Genomic DNA, 21,630 nt, shown 5'->3' with positions numbered 1-21,630 from the left:
TTATGCTTTACACACCTAATGATAATTGATAATATCTGGAGGACATGACTAGAAAAGACTGTATCACATCTGTGAATGGAGAATTTCCATCTCCAGATTTTGCAATCCAGTTCATTTCACCTGAACTGTATTTTCTAAAGAGCCCTGTGAGTGCCTCCGTGCCCATCTACATGGACTCAGGGGATGGTTTAGGCTAGAAGGGACCTTAAAGATCATCCAGCTCCAATCCCTGCTGTGGTCAGAGACACATTCCACCATCCCGGGATGCTCAAAGCCCAATCCTGCTTGGCCTTGAACCCTTCCAGGGATGTGGCACCCACAATTCTCTGGGCAGCCTGTGCCAGGGCCTCACCACTCTCACAGGAAAGAATTTTTTTCTAATCTAACTCAGCCCTTTTTCAGTTTGAGGCCATTCCCTCTTGTCCTATCACTATGTGTCCTTGCAAAAAGACCCTCTTCAGCCCCCTTGCAGGCCCCAGGTGCTGAAGGCACTTGGTGGCACAGTCATCTTACATCTCCCTCTATTTCATTTACTGTAAAGTGGTTGAAATACACAGGCTCTCAGCCACAGGGGAGGCTTGAAGTGCAATCTCTGGTCCCAGGTCCTCCAAAGATTGGGAAAGAAGCATGAAAAAAGGCAAGATGGAAGCATCTATTATGAAAGCATCTCTTAGACATAGCAAAGAGTGTATTTCTAGGCAATATGCTGAGAAGGCCTGAGGAAACTATACCAGTAAAGCATGGTGAAACTAGATGATTCAACTAGCTGATCCTGATGTAATTTTTGGCCTGGATTGCTCTTAAGTACCTTTAAAGGAAGGGTGAGTAATGCCTCTGAACAATAATGACTAAGGCCTCCTTGATATAAATGCATGAAAATGGTGGCAGAGTAGCTGAAAGCTCTCTTATAAATTTTACTGTCCACCTAGAAAATAAGATAAACATTCTTGACCTTCCCACAGGTATGTTGTGACACAGCAATACCCCAAGAGGAGTCAGGCCCTTTTTCTCATGAGCAATAAGCTCACAGCAGTCAGTTAACAATTACTGCCCTGCAGCCAGAAACCAGACTTGTTCTCAGCAACGAGAAACAAAATCAGCACCAGTTTTACCAGAAAGACTGAAAAATGAATGTGATGGGTGAACAGAGCTTTCATCACAAAGGGCATTCCATGAGAACTTTGCTGTCAAATTCCATTTGGAAGAAGCTGCAAGTGCTCAAAGACTTTGGAAGGTCTAGAAGCAGCATGTCTTGATGAGAGCCAATAAATAACTCCTGAAGGCAATAAACCAGCCCAGCAATATGAAACAGTCCTATGAGAAGAGCTAAAGGATGGGTTTTATTGTTTAAGATGGGCTGTCTCCTAAAGTAGGACTGACATCTCGGCCCAGGCAAGAATGATTCAAAAGAAGGAAAACTCAGGCTACAAGAACAGAAGCGCCACATCTCTCAGAGTGAAGAGTCACTTCAAGTTGTGGGAGGATGAGACAGGGGCAAGCAGTGGGTGCAGAAGCATTCTGAATATGGGGCTGGACTTGGAACAGCTTCCCTCGCCCTGTATGAAGCATGGGGAGAGGCTGTGGACTGCCCTGGTGTGGCTGTTGAGTGGACAGTGGATACTGAGTGGCACAAAGGCACAATGTTCCAGAAACAGCACAGCAGGTATGAGCTGTAGGTTTTTACTTAAGTTACTTCATCTTCATAAAAGGCTTAATTTTACATGGATTGGAGTAGGTAGTAAAATAATACTTATTTTTATGTAATCCATCAATCATAACTTGCCGAAAGAGGATGATTACTCTCATTCGACTCTTGGGGAGGCAAAACCAAAGAAAACTAAAGTTTCCAAGGTCTCCAAAAGCCAGATGCATGAGAGAAGGGAGATCACCTCTCTTAGATGTCAGCCAGGTGACCATTTGCCATTTCTAACATGACAAATGGTTCCTAACAGGTGCTGTATCATGGCCTGTTATCTGGTACCTTTCTTAAGTGAAGATTCACATCTCTGAGAGCTGTGGAGCCTTTTAAACAACCTCACAGGAAGTGATAGAGGCCTGGGATTTTTTGTCTGTTGCTTTTCCCTGGCACTGTTCCCTTTCCAGGCTGTTGCTGCTGCTGTGAGTGAGGCCCTGGTTCACCATCCCACTGGGCTTTTAACATCATGTGGATAATTTTCTGTATTAAATAATTAAGTGCAATAGCTAATACAGTGCTTCCCACACTGTTGCATTGTGCAGTCATATAATTATTTTTGATCATTTATAACGACATTAAAACCCCCAAGTGCCAGACTGAAAATACATCTGTCATAATGTTGCAGCAATATGCAAATTCTCTGGGTATGTTTGCTGGGAAGGAAAAGGTCCTCTATCATTGCAGCTCTTACACAGCTCCTTTAACAGCCTTTTCTGCCTTCTGAATTCTCCACTGATCCTTCAGAAAGTCAGAGGATTGCACAGCTCTGGCTGATCCTTGTTAGAGATTTCACACATTCTCTACAGTAATTAGAGGATCTGTTTGCAGAAAATTGCTGGCCTTGTCCTCCAGGAAGGAGAACATCCTGCATTTAAACAACAGATCTAACACAGGGAGCAGCAGATCAAACAGCCTTTCTGTCCCTCACCAACTATTTCCACCACAATATGAAAGGACAAGTTCTTTTCCTGAAGAGGGAAGTTTGTTCTGGATACTATTTTGTTATTGGCCTCTTTCTTAGGGGCAGCAACAAAGAAACCAAATAAGGTGCACTCTGCTCATATCTTTGTACCAGATATATTTATTTTCTGCAATAAAATGGGAAAGAGCCACTTTATACAGGATGTCAACCAGTGCTGACAAGGAAGGCTTTGATGCTTCCTGACCCAGATTCAAGTAGAGTTATGAGCTAGGATTTAGGGTGAAAGTTTCATTTCTCATCATCCATCTCGTTTCTTCGGTTACATTCACCTAGCAAGTGTTTTTCACACTGCATGACTTGTTTAGGCTCAGTCACGCCTATGCCATCTCAGAATATAAGCATATGCACAATAGAACAACTTTAGTCTGGCACTACTTTCTTCTCCTTTAAAGTGTTTGGAAGGGCCAGATTTCCTCTCCCACACACACCCAGGAACTGGTGAGGAGCTCAGTGAAATCTAGAAGCCATCAAAGAGGATTCCCTGTGCTTTCACATGATAGAGAAGGCAGCTATCTGCTAGCTAACTCCTCATTTGTAGAAACTGTCACTAAATCAACCTCATCCCTGAGCATTCTCTTGCAAATTTCCTTTCTCTGTATTTATTTATATAAATTTAAAGATTTATTAATCAAGGCCCTACTTGATGGGCCAGCAGTCTAAAGCACCAGCAGGTAGCTCCTCTTTCTTCAAATTTCACTGCCTTGTAGCATGTTGGCAGCACTCTCTCCTGAGTATTTTCAATTAAGTCCCTGAAATAACAAATCCAGCTCTTGGCTCTTGGCTAGAGGGGTCTTCCATGGTCTGTGAGAGAGCCCCAGTGCTGAACTGCTGGGAGAATGCTGTGGCACAGACTGGGCTGCAAGAGGCTCACTTTCTTTCTCAGCCTCTCCTTTCCTCCCTTTTCCTGGACATTTGAGCAGGTAGATATTCTGTCAAGCAAGCAGCTTCCAGGAGCAGGTCTACCTGCTGACTGTGTCACCCCACTGATGTGCAGAAAGGACTGGGATGACCTGGTCATCCACGTCCACAATAATTATTCCAAGGATTTCTTCCCACTAAAGTCACCTAAACATGCTGCTCTGACACACAGTACTTTTAGTATTTACTTTTTCAGAAAGGGTTAGAAAAGAGGCTCCTTCTTCCTTCCAGACCTGTGGACATGAAAGATAACATGCTCAGGTCTCTGCATGATGTGTATACTGTGCAAAATGCGTGGGACTCCTGGCAGGCAGGTAATCACAGTAAAGAGAAAATAGAGGAGTGATTAATGAAGGGAAAAGATTTTTCCCGCCCTTTTTCTAGTTTATTTCCAAAACCCCTGAGGCTGATTCAGCAATTCCTCGAGACCCTCAGGCTGACCTCACAAAAAATGCGGTCACTGGTATCTTTATCTGGGCATGACAAAGGCTTCAGGGATTTCTGGGTGTATGGCAGCTGCTGGGCTCCCTGGAGAGCTGAGATTAATTCCAGCTGGGCTACTGGTGGTACAGAAGATCCAGAGGAACATACAAGACATTCAGATTTCACCACAACAAAATTTGGGGTGAAAAGGAAAGCCTTTCTGAGGCAACTTGATGATGCATTTTGAAACTGGGCTGAGTTTAATACACAGAGGCAGCAAACCATACTGTACCAAATTTCTACTGCAACTTCTTCTGATGAGACAGTACACAGGGAGGCTCTGTGGCTGAGGTTCTAATGTGTTTGAACATGGAGGCCTGGGATGCCTGCCAGGGAACTTTAGAAGCACAAAAAGATGCTCATTAGCTTAAAAGGTATGGGTTTTAATGCAGTTTTTAATTTCCTAAAAGTCCCTTCCCATGTTTACTTTTTCTTTCAGTCCTGTTTCTGTTTTTCTTTTAGTTACATCACTTTTTGTCCAATCACATATTCCTCCATTTTATTAATACTTTACTGTTTCAAGGTCTTCAATTTATTTTTTTCTTTCTGCCTATAAGGATATTTTATCTTTTCTCACTCTTCATTATCTGTATGGCTTTCCTTCCTCCATGGACTTGGGTTTTCTCTCTTTTCCTCTCAGACCTGTTGGTTCTTTTTGGTTTTGTTGGTAATTTCTTCAGCTAACAAACTATCTTACCTAACCATTCCTAGCTCTCTCCATGCTCACTGCTTCTTACCCAACATCAAGCAGAGCTCACTCTTCCTTTTTGTTAAATGATGTACATTATTCCCCACTCGCAGGTTTTGACACATAATCAGCTTTCTTGAGCTTTCTTTTGCCTTTTAAAGCATTTCTTTCACCCAAAGCCAGGGTGGTGGTTGGAGGCTGACCTTCCTCTTGCAGGGGGTACATGACTCAGTCATCAAATACTCCACATGTAGAGTCTGCCCCTCCAAAACAGAAATGATAATACTGAAGCTGAGGAAACAATTAGGTGGCTACCAAGGTTAAGGACCTGCCAAAACCAGCAAAGGAAGTCTGCAAAGGAAGAGCCACTTGACAGCCATCCCATTTGGCCACACAGCATCGTGTGGCCACACTCCATGGAGGGAGCCTGCACCACGGGCTCACATTTACACAGCTCAAACCACTAATTTATGCCACCATACTGCATCCCAGAGCATGTGATTTTTAACTAAATATGATTCCTGTTGGATGGAGCTGAAGTGTTATTTAGCTCGGAGCAAAAGACACTCAGTTTTCCTGATGTTTTTTTATCAGTGCAGAAAGTCTTTACTTCCCTTTCTCTGTATAAAGTGGAGAAATAAAACACTGTGATGAATGATGCCAGGGTAGCATCCTAAGCTATACAGGTATTTCCACATGTACTAGAATGAAGAAGTACAAAAAGCATTAGATTTCCAAAATCAACCAGCATTGTTTTGATGGATATAAATTTCAGCTGTTTGTGAAAATGTTGAAGCCTCTATCCTGACCAAGGAATAACAGATTATGGTTTTGGTGAGAAAGAAGAATGTGAGTAGTATGAAGCAGCCAGTGTAACTTTAGGAGAGACTGCTCAAAGATCTGTTTATAGGCATAAAAGCATGAGAAATGTACTGGTAAAAAGGGAACAAAAACAGATGAGTCATTTTGCAGGTTTTAGAAGAAATATCTGTACATCAAATGCATGATAAACGCTGACTGAGAGGAGCTTAAAGAGGAATAGAGAAGTGCAAATGCATCAGGGGAGAAAGAAACACTGAGGACACGTCGATCCATCAGTACATGGAGGCTGAGAAATAACCATGGGTGGCACTTGTGACTTCCACAGCACAGAGGGTCACAGCTCTTCCTGGGATCACATGGGACTGTGTGCCTTGTGCTGAGTGTGAAGCTTGTTTGAAACAGCCCACTGAAGTCCGAACTCTGCTGCACAAAAATGAGATGTAAGAATGGCAAGAATGCAGAGTAAAGTAGGAGTGATAAATGAGGGACTGAAGGAACTCTCTGAGGCAGGACAGATGGCGTTTGTTACAGGCTGCTTTACAAGTAACATCCATAAACACCCAGGCAAGAAAGGTGCTGACAGTGTCTGGTAAATGGAATAGACTTGTGATCTGCAGTCTCTCTGATAGTCATAATTCCACAGAGGAAATCTCCAAGATTCCCTTTCCACACGCAGGCACAGATTTGACAAAATATATGATCATGTGCTTTACTTCATGCATAGCAGTAGTTCCATGGATATGTCTTCCCTAGTTCGAGATGACAGGCACAGCAGGAGAAAATTCATAGCTCTTGGATTAGTGGTCCTGCCCTAGCTAATAAGGGGACAGATGAAGTGTTTCCTGAAAGAAAAAGTAGATGTGGCTCATCAGGAAAACAGCCCATTCCAGGGAGCTGGGAAGATCTGAAATTCCTGGAGGAATATCCATCCTCACATTAGCATGTACATTGACAGATGGTGAGGCTTCATATGAATAGGAATTTTAAGTCACTGTCTTTAACTTTAAAAGATAAACCCCAGGCAGGTTTTGTAGAGCAGCTGGCCCTTCCTGGACTGGTTCTTGTGGGGATTTCTTCTCTAAGAAGCTGGAACAGTGCTGTGAGCACCACAGACAGCACAGCACCTCATTCCCTTTAGTAGTTTTCTCTGGAAAAAGCCTGAAGCAGCAGCAGCAGCTTTCTCCATGCAGGAATTGGAAAATAGCTCAGCAGACTGGCTGGAGAATTTATAAAATTAGAAAAACAAAGCAGCAAAAGGCCTTGGCTCAACAGCATTACTTTTAGACTGTCTGTCTCTTTGAAGTAGCTAGTCTTGAATCAGTTTATGAGCATCAGCCAAAACAAGCACTGAGGTCCATTTGAGAGTTGTGCTTCAGAGCAGCATATTAATACTCTGTAAGGAGATGCAGGGCATGTAGTGGATGTTTTCTTTATCAGCAGCCCTAATCATCCCAAATTGCTCGAGCTCACTGTTAGCACACCCTCCTGACAAAACTGCAGACATGGATGAGCTGTGTCTGACACAGTGCTTAGATTAATCCTGCAAAAAAATGGGGTAAGTGACCCTCTGCACCAGAAGAAGTGTCTCACAAACCCACAGGGTTCTCAGAAGCCTTGTCCCAGCCTGGCATGCACTGACTGTGCCACAGCAGCAGCTGCTCCAGCTGATGCACCCCTCTTCTCTACAGCCTCCCAGGAGACCAGGCAGACCAAAACACTGCTCCCAGAGGATGGCCAGCAAAAAGGACAAGTTTCAAAGGGACTTGCTGATCAGAGCAAACAATCTCAGCAGTAACAGTATGTTTAGTTAGGAAAGCCCTTGTCTTCCTACTCCCTTCACATATTTTCTGTAAGTGTTAAGAGACAAGCCCTGACTTGGACTTGGCTCCTTATTCCTACAGCTGGCCTTTCAATAAGCAGAGCCTTGCTCCCACCACAAGAAAGAGGGGCAGAGCTGAGTTATCCATGCTGGTTCTTTGTAGACAGGCACATGTGTGAACCTGCTTCTTATCTGTGCAACTGGTTGTGTTTGCTTTTTTCACCTCTAGCATCAAGAGTAGCAAGTCAGGAGGACATCTCACAGAATGGAAATGAAGAAATAAAAAAGGGATACAGGAAAAAAAACCCTGTTGTTATGCAAGTAATTCACAGTAGCACTGGTGTGCATTGTATTCAGTGGACCTTGGCAATGATAGGTTAACAGTTGGACTTGATGATCTTGAATGATCTTGATGATTTCCCAACCCATTTCCAGCTGAATCTGTGTGTCTGTAATCGTGGATGCCACACCATGGGCAGCAGCAGCAACTCTGCAGATTGGGCTTCCCCTACAGCTGCTCCACATGGGCACATCCCTGGGGTGACTTCTGCGAGAAGGTAGATGCTTGAGCATGTCCAAAGGAGAGCAAGGAGGCTGGTGAGGGGCTTGGAACACAAGCCGTATGAAGAACGACTGAGGGAGCTGGGGTTGTTTAGCCTGGAGAAAAGGAGACTCAGAGGTGACCTTATCACTCTCTTCAGCTTCCTGAAGGGTGGCTGTGGTGAGCTGGGGGTCAGTCTCTTTCTCCGGGCAACAACAGACAGAACAAGAGGACACAGTCTCAAGCTGTGCCAAGGGAGATACAGGCTAGAATTAAGGAGGAAGTTTTTCCCAGAAAGAGTGGTCAAATACTGGAATCATCTGCCCAGGGAGGTGGTGGAGTCACCATCCCTGGATGTGTTTAAAAATAGACTGGATGTGGCACTTGGTGCCATCATCTAGTTGAGGTGTTAGAACATGGGTTGGACTTGATGATCTTAAAGGTCTCTTCCAACCTAGAAATTCTGTGCTTCTGTGATTCTGTGTAGCACAATAGCAGCTCCCAATGCCTTAGGGATCTGTCCTAGCTCCCTTTCCAACCTTCCCTTGTGAAAGTATGAATAAACAGCAGCTGGTTCCACCTTGTGCAGATGGAGAAATCCTCATTCCTCTGTTGCTGCTGCTGCTGCAGCCCCTTCATTCCAAGGTGCCTTTAGGAAGTGGCTGTGCAAGGGAGAGCTCTGTGGTGGCTGCTTCAGAGTCACAACTCAGTTCCTGCTTGTCTTGCTGCAGTTGAAGGTTAAGCTGCAGCATCCACGACTGGGTTAAGCACCCAAAAAAAGGAGAAAACAGACTGAATGTTGACAGCTTCAATTCTGTGCTCAGTTCTGTTCTGCCACATTCTCCTGGGGCTTGTCATTAGAATACAACACCTTCATCTAACCAAGTTTCCTCCTTTCTTTTGTCAGTCATAAAGCTTACAGCTCTTTTATTTTAGGGTATTCTTCTCACAGAAAAGAGTGATGTTTGGGCACAAATTCAGAATGAGACAAAGCAGCTTAAACAAAGGCTGGTTTGTGTTTTATTGCTCAGGAAATGACAGGCAAATCTGTCTGCAGCAGAGATGAGCACTTCATCTTGCCATTTCCCATCTGGGAAACACTAATAACACTCAGCATCTCATTTCTTTGTTGGGGGGACTTGGTTGGTTAGAGGGCATTGGTAATGATGTTCGCCCAGGTGACAAAGAAATTCGTTTGGACTTTCCCAGCAGGTATTGGCCACAAGGTCTAGCCAAGCAGAAGACCAAGGTAATTACCTTAATTCTCCATGCTGGAAACTCCCACTTTAGAAAAGATTCTAGGCGAGTTCATCTGCAGTACTGGTGTGCAACCCAAAGAGAAGCAGATGGTGCTCCCCAGTGCTGGTCCACATCAGTCCCAGTGGTCATGTGGGAGAAAGGGTTGCCTTCTTTGGAGAGCAGGGAATGAAGGCTGCAGCCAAATCCTCACACATAACAATGACAAGTTGCACAAGGAATTTGGTGTTTCCAAAAGTGAGTCACTGAACTGGTACTTAACATAATTCAGTGTGAATATGCTGCAGGAGGAAAGTGTTTTTGCTGTGTTAGCTGTTTTCACAAGGCCAGTCTTGTTTTTCTTCCCTGTAAGCCTTTGCTTCAATTTTTAAAATGTTGGAGTTTCTTTCATTAAGGTATTTAATTAAAATAGTGGTATGAGTTAGTACCATCCTTGGCATACAGGTCAGACCAGGATTTAAAACATTTATTGTTACTGCTGGCTATTCTTTCACCTGAGGTTGTTTTCTGAGTCCTAGCTCAAAAGACTTCATTTAGACTCTACTGTTCTTGTGACAAACTCTCACTTTTACTATAGTTGAGCAGCTGGGGATTTAGTTTGGAGATTACAGAATCATGGAAAATTGGGCTGAGAGGGGGCCTGTGGTCTATTCCATTTGCCTGTCTCAAGACACATCATCAATTCCTAAACTGTCTTGATTTAAAGATTTCCCCAACTTAATTCTAAATCCTCCAACTATAAAGATTCCACAATTACTTTAGGAAATCTGTTTCAATGTTTTGCCATCCAGAGATACTTGCTTACCCTCGGTTGATTTTTTTCTTTTTAATATTTTGTTCTGCAGTAGAACTTGAAAAGGAGATTGAACAGAGGAAAGTAAACCACAGGAAGAAGAAAGGACTTCCACTATCATCAATGCCATTTCCTTACTGTTAGGAGCAACCATGTCAGGTAAAGCCTTCCTTGCATATGTACAGAACTCAGTATTTGACCTGGTAGAACTTCTCCCCTAAATGTTCTAAACCAAGTTCTGCCGAGATTTAAATCTTCTTGAAAGTAATGAATCTCCTGTGAAGCAGAACTGCAAAATCAGAAGAGTATTATAAAGCCTGTGAGATGCATTTCTGGGTACATGTTGTGCAGATAAAACTTTTATGAAGTGAGAGAAAATTTGCTTGCTAACAGACATGGTGAAGTCTCAAAAATCAAAGGTAGATCTCTCCTGAAAATTAAAATCTCTGCTGAAACAGATAACAATGCTTCTAAATTTCCCAAGACAGTGTTTGAGATCTCACAAAAAAACCTCCAAAACCCAGTCTTCAACAGGACTGCCAAGATGCTCCCAACTTCCAAGAGAACTACATCCAAGATAGGAAAGTGATATTGGGCTTGGGTGAAAAATAAAATTGTGACTATTACAAGAAGAAGTCCTAGAAAGTGTGAAAGAAAGAGATAAACTGGGTGGGAATAAAGTCAACATGGAGTTGAAAAAAAAAAAAAAAGGCCAAATTCAGTAGAAATGGAGAGCAAAGTTTCTGAACTGAGGATGAGAAAGATGTTAGATTACACCTAGGAGGAGCTAAATTCAGTCATTCCCTAACTTTAACATGAAGGACAAGCACGACTGCCAGACATAAATGTTCTCATTTTTAGCAACTCATAACTGATGCTTCAGAGAGCATCTTGACCATCTCCACAATGTTTCAAAGCATCCTTCAAGACACAACTCCATGTGTCAAGGTACCACTGAAGATAAGAAATGACAGGAGGGACCTATATTTAGGTATCTGGATTCAACTTTTTATGACACATCACCAAATTTAAACCCCACAGAAGAAAGTCTTGGGTAATTCTGTGAGGTCAGGATCTTTGTCCTTGTCCTGCAGCAGCTGTGAGAACTTAACTAGAAGAGTTTGGAGGTTCTAATCATACCCCACAGTGCAGCTAAACTAGCATAATATCATGGCCCAATGCACAGGACAATGCTTTCAGACAGGACATGCTGGGGTACTGAATATTATCAATGAAGTCTTAAATTCAAAACCAGAGCAATCCGAACCATCACTGAGATGTAGCCCTCCCAGAAGAAACATTTTTTTCCAAAGCTCATAACTCAAAATGAGTCATGCTTGATTACCTTCACTTGGGTCAGGAGACTAATCATGAGATGCTATTTTTAAATTATATAAGGAAAGTCAGAGAGAGAGCATTGGAATAACATTCAGAATGGAAGACATGTTACAGCCTTAGCAGAGTGTCACTGTGATAACTTAATGAAAACTAGGAACTGTCTCTCTTAGCAGGTGTCACCTTTTTTTACTTATTTTCAGGTTTTTTTTTTTTTTTAAAGTGTGTCTACTCTCCAGCGAAAATGTTATTAAATATAAGTGAGACTCCAATCCAGAGAGCAACTGTCCAGCTCAGTTCTTGGTGGGGTAATAGATCAGAAAGGTTCACCTCCTCCTTCTCCTCACAGCTGCCCCACACACATGCACACGCACACAGAGGCCAGGGAAATCTACTCCTCGTGCACCTACCTTGGGTTTGAAGGCGATTAATTTCAGGACCATCTCCACAGTGAAGAGGCCAGTGAAGAGCATGTTGAGGATGTTCATGGCTTCCTTGAACATGCAGCTCTGACCATAGTGCTGAAAAATAGCATCCCAGCAGGAGTGTGAGGATAGGACATGCCAGCAGCCAGGAATACACAGGACCCCTCCTGGTCTCCCTTCATGCCAAGGTTCTCTAAGAAAGACCCCAGCATGTTTCATTTTTTCAATTGAGAATTCCCATTTCCCTTCATACATAAGCATTCATAATGCCTCTATCCATTTTTGCCACCTAGCTCTTGATCTCCTCTTTCTAGAAGAATCTTTTTGAGGAGTGGCTACCAAAATCATACACTCCAATTCAGGGCTCATGATAAATTTGCACAATGTTACAATACAATCTTCAATTGTGTTTCTTTCTCAGCCTTTCCTCACACTTGGATTACTTTTTTTGTTTGATTGTGACTGCACAGCGATCAGGGGTTTCACTGAGCTGTCCATGATGATACCAAGCTTTCCCCCAAGTAATTACACTAAATTCAGGATTCTTCAAAGTACATGAGCAGCTCAAATCATATCTTTCTAATATGCACTATCTTGCATTTGTCAATTCTGAATTAAATTTGCAATCATGCTGCCCATTCACTTAACTTTATTAAGATCTTATGAAGTTGCTCTCCACCTTCTACTGATTAATTCAAGCAGTGACTTCTGCAAGTGTTGCCACCTCACTTTTCATACGCCTGTTTCTAGATCATGATACTTGAACTGATTGCACTGCCTTATTCTAAGGTCAGCTTCCAGTTCATGTTAGAAGACCTCATTTTGTAGTTGCTTAACTTTAATAACTTCAAGCAGCTGGGATGGATTTTCATGATCTATATTGGCACAGTATGATTTATTCAAAGCAGTTTCAGATAAAACAATTCAGCTGCATCTGAATGCAAGGCCGAGAAAAATACAGTGTGGAGACATTTTCAACATTTTTCCTGAAAGGCTCTAGTACTGGCAGGACTGTTTAGAAATGAGAAATTTGTTTGTTTTTAAGGAGTAAAAACATAATTGTTGAAAGTGTCAGATATTAGCAGGAAGAGGGTGAGAATTAGATTCCTTATTTCAACTAGATAGCATCAGAAGTTAACAGGGTACAATTTTTTTTTTTAATGTGCTTGTCCCTCTCCCTCAATACATGGTGTGAAGGTGAGAGTCGGTCTCAACCTCATCCATTTGTGCATTTCCCCCAACAAAGTCTACTACTTCATCACCTGGAGGTTTTCTGCTTGCTCACTTACTTGCATGGCCAGGCAGATGGTGTTCAGCAGGATCAGAACGAACATCAGGTATTCAAAATAGGTGGAGTTGACCACGTACCAAACTTTGTACTGGTACTGGTTTTTAGGGATGTATCTCCGCAGAGGCCGGGCTTTCAGGGCATACTCTACACACTGGCGCTGTGGGAGAGGCAGGGTACATTTAAAACTCAAACCCAAAATATCAGGGTGGTCAGCTACCTTCAAACGTAATAAAAAATACAATATCTTTCAAGTTTTTTTTTCTGAAATGAAAAAGCTTAGTAGAAGAATTTCTATGAGGTCACAATGTGAATGTGCACATTCTACCTGTTAAAGAGTTCTACATGCAATTACTTTGGCCATTTACTTTGGCCAGACACTGCTGTTGTGCTCATCTAATCTCAGTGAAACAAATGGTACAGCAAACATTTTTAAGTAATTGTTGTCCCTTGAGCAAATCTTACAGCAAGATTTTTTTTCATTACCTGACTCCTAAAAGATGTCAGCAAAGCCAGCTTACAGTTTTATCTTGTTGGCAAGCTTAACATTTTCCTCTCTGTTTGCATTTGTTGGCAAGCTTAACATTTTCCTCTCTGTATGCATTTATCTATTAAAAGCTTATTCTCAATGCATTTTCTAGCTTTGTTGACAGAAGGGTGTTGTAAAATTACCTGGTTTTTGTCCAGCTCACAGTTCTTGTACTCTTGTTCTCCTTGTTCCTGAAATGTGACGATGACGAAACCAACGAAGATGTTCATCATGAAGAAAGCAATGATGATGATGTAGATAATAAAGAAGATGGAGATCTCAACCCTGTGATTATAGATGGGTCCCACATCCTCCATGTGGGAATCAATGGACCTATACAGCAACCTGAAAGCAAACAGGAGCCAAATGCAGAGAAAATCTGCAACTGCCTTGAGGCCTTATAGGTGATATAAATTTTAACTTTGTGATTTTCTTCTACTTGTATAAAAATTAATTCACTCAGAGATGTGCAGACTTGCATTGATCTGAGTGCAAAGCTTGCAAAGGAGAAGACCTGGCTCTTACTGATTCTACATTTGAACCTGTTCCGGGGAGAAATGTCTTTGTAGTTGAACAAAATCCTGCTCTTCAGTTAACAAAAGACAGGAAAGTCCCAACAGAGTTATTGGGAACTGAGTTTTGTGAGACAAGGGGATCTCAGGAGTCAACAGTTGTTAACACTGCTGTTGGCATCACCTGGTGACACAGGTCAGGGTCAGCCCCCTGCATGCCCATGTCACCCTGAGTGACTCTGTGGGAGTCCCCAGCTCCAGTGGCACAGACAGCAGGACCTGGACAGACACCCCATGTGTGCCAGTACTGCAGAGGAAGTGTTTCATATTGCCCTGCTGGCTCCACGGGGAGACTGAAACCTGGCAATGCTGGAAAAGACCTGATATGCATTTTACATTCATTTATACACATAATAATGGTAACAATACTGGTATCACTGCTACTAATGGAAATAATCTTTTAAGAACTAGAGAAGTGCTTTACACTATTTACAAATACAGTAACAGAAATCCCTGCAGGCCCTGACGAATTTACAAAGTACAAAATACTACAGCGCTACTATTGCTACATTTAAAGCTCTGGACTTATTTAAATACTTAGAAAGGGAAAGACTATGCGCTGCCTTTGAATTTTCTCTTTGAAATGAATGAGGGCATTGCTAGTGTTGCACTGGTCCCAGAAACACTCACTCTGGCCAGCCCTCAAAGGTCGAGACGGTGAAGAGGGCCATCATGGCAGTCAGGACGTTGTCAAAGTCGAACTTGCTGTTCTCCCAGCTCCGGGGCTGTATCATGGGCTGGCTGACCTCCCCATCCTTGTAGGTGATGTAGTACCCTCTGTGGGTGAGGAGTGCAGACACAACGTGGCACACCTGCACCGCCGGCGCCAGGCGCTGCGGGCGTGCGGCCGGCCAAGGGAAGGGGTTGGAAAAGCTCAGACCCACCTGCATTCTGCTTCCGTCTGCTTGGAGCTGTCCGTGCAGCTGTACAGCTTGCCCTAGGAAAGGAAGAAAGAGGAATGAAGCTTCTGCTTGTACAGTACTTTTATGTGTGTCACCATCATATTTTCTGGAAAAATCCCTTTGCCAGGATTTCTTCTCCTGGGAAGCTGAGAAGCCTCAGAGAAAAATGAAAACAATAATTATCTGATTTGCTTCTCCTGTGTTTTGCTGCTTTGGAATGTGGTTTGGACATTGTTTACCAACTGGTCATTGTTTGATTGGTTTCATGTGAATTGTTTTAACTTAATGACCAATCACAGTCCAGCTGTGTTAGGACTCTGGAAGGAGTCACAGGTTTTCATTATCATTCTTTGTAGCCTTCTGGCTGTATCCTTTCTCTATTCTTTAGTATAGTTTAGTATAGCATTCTTTAATAAAATATAATATAATAAAATAATAAATTAGCTTTCTAAGAACATGGATACAGATTCTCATTTCCTCCTCCATCCGGGCCACCTCACAAACACCATAATTGTGTCTGTCCTCAACATTTGTCAGGAGGGTGGTGAAAGGCAAGAAGATAAAAGCAGACATAAAGAAGGGAATGAACAATCCCCCCATGGTCATCTGGTATGCCCCTTCCTCTGCAAGATGGGAGGTAGAGAGCCTGCAAGGAACAATCCTTTTGAGCAGCCCCGTTCACCTTCCTGGGACCACATCATGCCAATGTAAAGCTGTTTAGGGAAGAACAACATTTCTCATCATTTCTTCTGATCGCAGATGATGGGCAAGAGTTCTGCATATGCCTGGTTCAGTTTTGGAGAACTGCTGGTAGCAGAAGCCCAGGTAACACCGACAATGCCCCAAATGTCTTGCCTGTTACACACAAAAGACCCCATTTTCCCTTCCTCAGGATTTTTATCCCCATCCCTGTTTTTCTCCCCATCCCTGAATACAGCCCAAAGTAATGGAGGAAGGAATGGGTCCAATGGTTTTACCTTAAACAGCTGAACTCCAATGCAGGCAAACATGAACTGCAGCAAAGTGGTGACAATCACAATGTTCCCGATGGTTCGGATGGCGACAAACACACACTGGACCACGTGCTGCAAAATGAAGAGAGGAACAAAAGTCACTTGTGGGATTGTTCTCAACTGTTCTGGCTAATGGAGAAGCCCAAGAATAAAAATAATAAGAAAAAAATATTTAAGCAGTACCTATTACCCAAGTAATGTCTCAGGAAAGGGGATCAACCTATTTCATTCCTTGCTGTATTTTTAGAAGCACGCAGAAAGGGGTAGGAAAATACCAGAACTCAGCTCTCTGAAACTTCCTGCATAGTTGGACACCCACCAGCACATAGGAAGGAGTTTATCTAATACAAAAAGGTTATGCTTAGTGTTGTGGGCCCATCTGTAACCCTAGAAAACCACATCATTTTACCTCTGGGCTGATGGGGCCATTCAGCTGAAAAACAGCTTGTCAGAAAAGGAGCTGGTGGAGCTTTCACTACAAAGATGGCAAGTGCTATCCTGGGCTGCATTAGGCAAGATTTTAACAAGTTGAAGGAGGTGATTCCTCCCCTTTACTCAGCATTGGTGAGACTATGCCTGCTGTACTGGGTCTTGTTCTGGGGGCTCCTCAGGAGAACTATGGACATACTGGAAGAAGTCCAGTCCAGCAAAGAGCCACAAAGATGACTTAAGGTATTGGAGCATCTCTCCCATGAGAAAAGGCTGAGAGAGCTGGGTCTGCTCATCTGAGAGGAGGCTCAGGGGAATCTGGTCAATTTGTATTAATGGCTGAAGGGAGGACGCAGAGGAGGCAGAGCCAGGTTCTTTTCAGTGGCTCCCACTGACAGGACAACAGGCACAAACTGAAACAGAGTAGGTTTATCTGAACATTGAGAAACACTTCTACTGCCAGGGTGACTGAGGATTAGAACAGGTCATCCAGAGAGGTTGTGGGGTTTTTCTCCTTGGAGGTACTCTAAAGCCTGGGCAACCTGCTCTCAGTGGCCCTCCTGGAGCAGGTCCCTTCCAAACTCAGCCATACTGTGATTCTGCTGAAACATTACTTGAACCACTGCCAAAGCCCTTGAAGCCTGAAATAATCTGAATTTATAGTTCATCGAATGCACTGGGACTTTTCTAACCTTTAGTCCTTTGGCTCTGTTGATGGCCCTCAGTGGCCTAAGGACCCGCAGAACACGCAGGATCTTCACCACATTAATGGCACTGGACCTGGAAGAAAGTATTGCAAGGTTTGAGAGATACAGCAATGTGGGGAGTGTGCAGCAAGGACAGGCCTTTGAAATTCTGCATGGCCTGAGACTGCACAAGGTATTTATTCAAATCTGTCATGGCACTTCAGGGGTAAGGAAACCAGTTTCTGATGTTTTTTTCAGAGGTCTGGCTTCTCGTTCTGGATTTCATAATCTCTGCTGTAATAGTGGAGGGGGAATGGAACATGGGCAAGGTGTATTTTTAGAGCAGGGCAAACACATTCTGTAGATATCTATGATATAGAAATTGTGCCAAGATGTAGTCATTACCAAGGCATTTTCAGATTAGGCTCAAAGAAGCACTCCACTGAAACATTTGTAGAAGAGTGAAAAGTGCAGGAGACTCCAGCATTAAAGGCAGACTGTCCACCTGGAGTTTGATCCTACAGTGTGTCTGGCCCCTGAACCTACAAATCATTTAAGTGTGTACATAAATTTAAGGATGTGGAAGCTCCCATTGAATTGATTAGGATGACTTATGTGCTCACTTCCAAGTACTGAACACAACTATCTTCTGCAGCAGAGCTCTCTGCACCTTCCAAGACTAAAACCCTGACTGAGAATCTTCCTCGTGCTCAATGACATCACGTTCTCCTACTGACTTTGGGAACAGTTTTAATGTTAACACACCAAGAGTCTGACTCAGGTTTGTAAGAAAGAAACAGCAGGTCAAAACAAGAACTGTGCCATTCTTAAGACTGTGACAAAGTCCAATGGACCTTACAAATTGTCCTACTTGACTTAATGTGCAACTTAAGTGAGCTGCTAACCTATGATGCCAACAACTGGGAGCTTGTTTCTTACCAGATATGAAAATAATAAGGGAACTTCCTACCCCACACATAGTTGAGTAAATCTATAAATTGCTAAGTAAATTAACAGATGAACTAAAGGAAAACAGCACGACAGAACAGCCACTACCACTCTGAAGAGTCTCACAAAACTCTTCAAGTGCTTGCTGGCCTTCCATTGACTAAGACTCACAGCATCTTAGGAAGTAGGAAAACATTATCAACCTCATTTTCCAGAGGTTATGAAGTCTAGGAGGGAACCATAAGTCACTGAACTGTCCTGAACTGATACAGTGAAACAAAGGCCTTGGAACAAAGCTAAGTGTCATGATTCCCAATACACCCATTTTTTGTTCTCATTTGCTCTTTCTCAAAGATTTTCCCCTCCAGGTCACCAGAGTAGCATTTTCCAGTTACTACCTCCTCTCTTGAGGATGAATTTTAATGGCCTTGAACCATCTGAGGAAAACACCTCATGAACACCCCAACAGGCTCAGGAGGAAAATCTTACCCAGATAAAACAAGCCTGAGCCATCCCTCCCAGCCCAGCCCTACAATTCCCACCCCACCAAAACCAGCCAGCTGGAAATAGCTCACTCACTGGATCCCAAAGGAGATGAGAGAAACGCTGACCACCAGCAGGTCTAAGATGTTGAAATAGTTCCTGCAGAAGGAGCCCTTGTGGAGGAAAGCCCCGTAGGCGGTCATCTGCAGGAGGCACACGGAGACACAAACACACTTTGCCATCAGCAGCTGCTCAGCAGCCAAACCCACCTGGCTGTGCTCAGAGTGGATAACTGGGGAGGGGGCTCTATTTCTATTGTTGGCAGATAATTTACCCGCAGACCCCAAAGAAGAAGCTGAGCCCCAATGGAAAGAAAAGAGAGTGAAAAAGACAGCAAGATAACTGTGAAAGGCCTAACTAAAGAAAGCGAGGAAAATATGCACTTTAAGTGCACTGAGTACATAACATTTAGAATTAGCAAAGCAGCAGAATGACTGTTTGCAAAAACTACTCTTTGCAATTATATGCTTTTCCCTTTTTTCTTCAGTGACAGAGGATACTTGTGTTATATAAAGGCCTCTCTAGCAAAATTGAATAGAAAATACAAAATAAAGTGGGCTCTTCTCTAATGCTTTTCAGTACTTAGACCAGCTGCAGTGGACAGTTGACTGCTCTTCCCTTCATGAAAAAAGAACAGAATCCCTCAGGGATAAGATGCTTTAGAGCTGAACTGAAACAACAGGAGGAATTATTGCCCTCTTCAGCTTGGTCCTTCTGTTCAGCTCAATCCCACATCCCTTTTTCCCACTAATTTTTACTCTAGATGCAGTTGCATTTTCCATTTAGTTTTCCTTACAAAGCCCAGACTGCACTCTTTGGAACAGGGCAATTTCTTTGTGGAGGTAACCATTATCAACATCACCGGGCAGAGGGAGGGAAAATAGTTCCATATTTTGCAAGGGAGGCTCTGCCCTGCCTGGGTGTGATGGGGTATTGAAAACCAGCTGGATTTGAGGAGGATGTCACAGCTTCAGAGCCGGATTGAGTGACAGTGTAAACAGAGTTCTCTTACCAAATGCGACTGAATGAGTCTGCACAGTTAAAGAGGGTGAGCTGATGGGGTATTTGTACCACCTACCTTAGATTTGGTGAGTGATCTAATGTAGCTGCTTTGAAGAAACCCCATCCCCACAAGTGCTAATGTTCCTTCATGAGGAATTCTCATTCCCATCCAGGATTACAGGCTTCTAAGTTTGGTCCTCTGAATCTCATCTAAGTTAGGAGTCTAAAGTAACCTGAGGTGGACACCGTGAGACTGAGCTGTAGCCAGACTTCCAGCTGAGAAGTGTGAACTGGAAAGTCAAACTGGAGTTTTCTGGCTCCCACCAGTAGCTCAGGATGGTGTACTGGCTGGAAGTTTCCAGCCTGTGACAATTTTATTCAGAGCAAGGTGGAAGGGCACATGGTATATTGGATTCTTTTCTTCACCAAACATCCATGACATCAGGGAACTGACTATCAGTCAGACAGAAATTAGAGGGGGAGGAAGTATAAACTCTGGTCTTGGCTTAGAATTTATACTTGTAGACACATTCAGTTGGGGAAGGGAGGAGGGGTTCTTGCCATAACAAAGGTGGTAAAGATGCCCTTTACTGGTTAGATTTTGTATGGCAATCTTGAAAGAAAGACACCATTGAAATCAGGAGGGGAAGCTCTGCTGAGTTTAAGTTCAGTACAAATTGTGGCTCTCTCAAGCCTATTGAGGGGTTTTGTCATCTCAGAAGAGACTCTCAGAGAGTGTACAATCTATATCTGCCTCCCACCTGAGGCATAAACCAAGTTACAGCCTTTTAGGATGCCAGTTAAAAATCCTTGGCAGCCACCTTGCCGACATTCACCAGAATGCAGGTGTTGTTATAAGCAATATGGGGGCAGATGAAGCTTGTTTCTCTACAGCCTTGAACATCCCATGGCCATTCACTCTTTTGTTTTCACCACCTACATTAATTTCGTTGTTTTGCAAAACAATGTGCTCAGTGAAGGCAGCAGAGAAACAGGCACGGAGAAACCAAGCTCTTAGTGACTTAAACTTATGGTCCTTGCACTATTCTCCCACTTGAACTTTGAGACTATCCAGGGATGTTGTCATAAATCACTGAAGTCAACAGGAGGACCTTGGGAAGGCCCAGGCTGGGTTAAGTTCTGCTTCCACTGAAGTCATTAGGAGTGTTACCGCTTCCTTCAGAGCAAGCAGAATTAGTAATTGTGAGTCCAAACAGGTAACCTTGAACTATTGTTTCATTTTAAACGTTGCTGTTAGGATATTTTCCTTTTCTCGACAGGTCTTTTGGATCTGCCATGTGATCTGTGCCCATTCAGATTTATTGTGTAAACACAGATGCAAACTGCACACAGGCATAATGTGTACATCTCCCTGGAGAACATTATGGCTTTGGTAATTTCCAGTCATATCAAAAAAAGCACGTTTCTCTGTAAAAATATGCAGGGGCCACCCTGCTTGCCAGCCTTCCATATAGATACTGTTATTAGGGTCTTGAGCTGAAAATTTGAGCAACTCCAAGGCACTGCCTGCCAGCACTTAGAACTAGCTTGCTGAGAAAAAATAAAAAAACCACAAAAAACCAGCTGCCAAGTGAACCTAGCATTTAGAAAGCCAGAACTTTGCTCAATTACTGTTATTTAAATTATTAGCCTACCAATTTGGGAAAATTAGAGTTAAGAACAAGGCAGCCTATTTTTATTTTTCTTCCAAGCTAAACCATTCTCCTGCGCATTCCCCTTGGTACAGGGCACGTTCCTGGGAAATGGGAAGCTGGGTTTTGATGCAGAAATTTTCATTGGCAGCTACTGTCCTTGGTGTCTCAGTGATTTGTACTCTTGCTTCTCTCTCTACACCTAAAAAGTGAGGTTTTGCACTGTGCTCCCTGCCTCCTACTTCGCTGTGCACCCTGTAAGCTCCCAGAAGTCATCAGCCACCCTTTGGGCTGGTTTCTGCAGAAT

The 21,630-nt window shown here is 43.1% G+C and overlaps 1 protein-coding gene across 24 annotated transcripts in view; it reads right to left on the bottom strand.

The window, feature by feature from the left end:
* The window catches only part of CACNA1C (calcium voltage-gated channel subunit alpha1 C), a 464,806-nt gene that overhangs the window by 62,714 nt on the left and 380,462 nt on the right, over positions 1–21,630 (bottom strand). For all 24 annotated transcript variants that reach the window (XM_038153847.1, XM_038153871.1, XM_038153848.1 and 21 more), the window contains 8 exons: positions 18,706–18,812; positions 17,185–17,272; positions 16,028–16,135; positions 15,033–15,085; positions 14,779–14,925; positions 13,720–13,921; positions 13,049–13,207; positions 11,745–11,855 (listed from right to left, as the gene is read on the bottom strand). In XM_038153847.1, the coding sequence (XP_038009775.1) occupies positions 11,745–11,855; positions 13,049–13,207; positions 13,720–13,921; positions 14,779–14,925; positions 15,033–15,085; positions 16,028–16,135; positions 17,185–17,272; positions 18,706–18,812 (975 nt within the window). The remainder of the gene's footprint in view (positions 1–11,744; positions 11,856–13,048; positions 13,208–13,719; positions 13,922–14,778; positions 14,926–15,032; positions 15,086–16,027; positions 16,136–17,184; positions 17,273–18,705; positions 18,813–21,630) is intronic.

The sequence above is a fragment of the Motacilla alba genome, chromosome 1A (genome assembly GCF_015832195.1).
Source record: "Motacilla alba alba isolate MOTALB_02 chromosome 1A, Motacilla_alba_V1.0_pri, whole genome shotgun sequence".
Taxonomy (NCBI): Eukaryota; Metazoa; Chordata; class Aves; order Passeriformes; family Motacillidae; genus Motacilla; species Motacilla alba.
The sequence above is the reverse complement of the archived record's forward strand: the minus strand, read 5'-3'. Positions and strand labels throughout refer to the sequence as shown.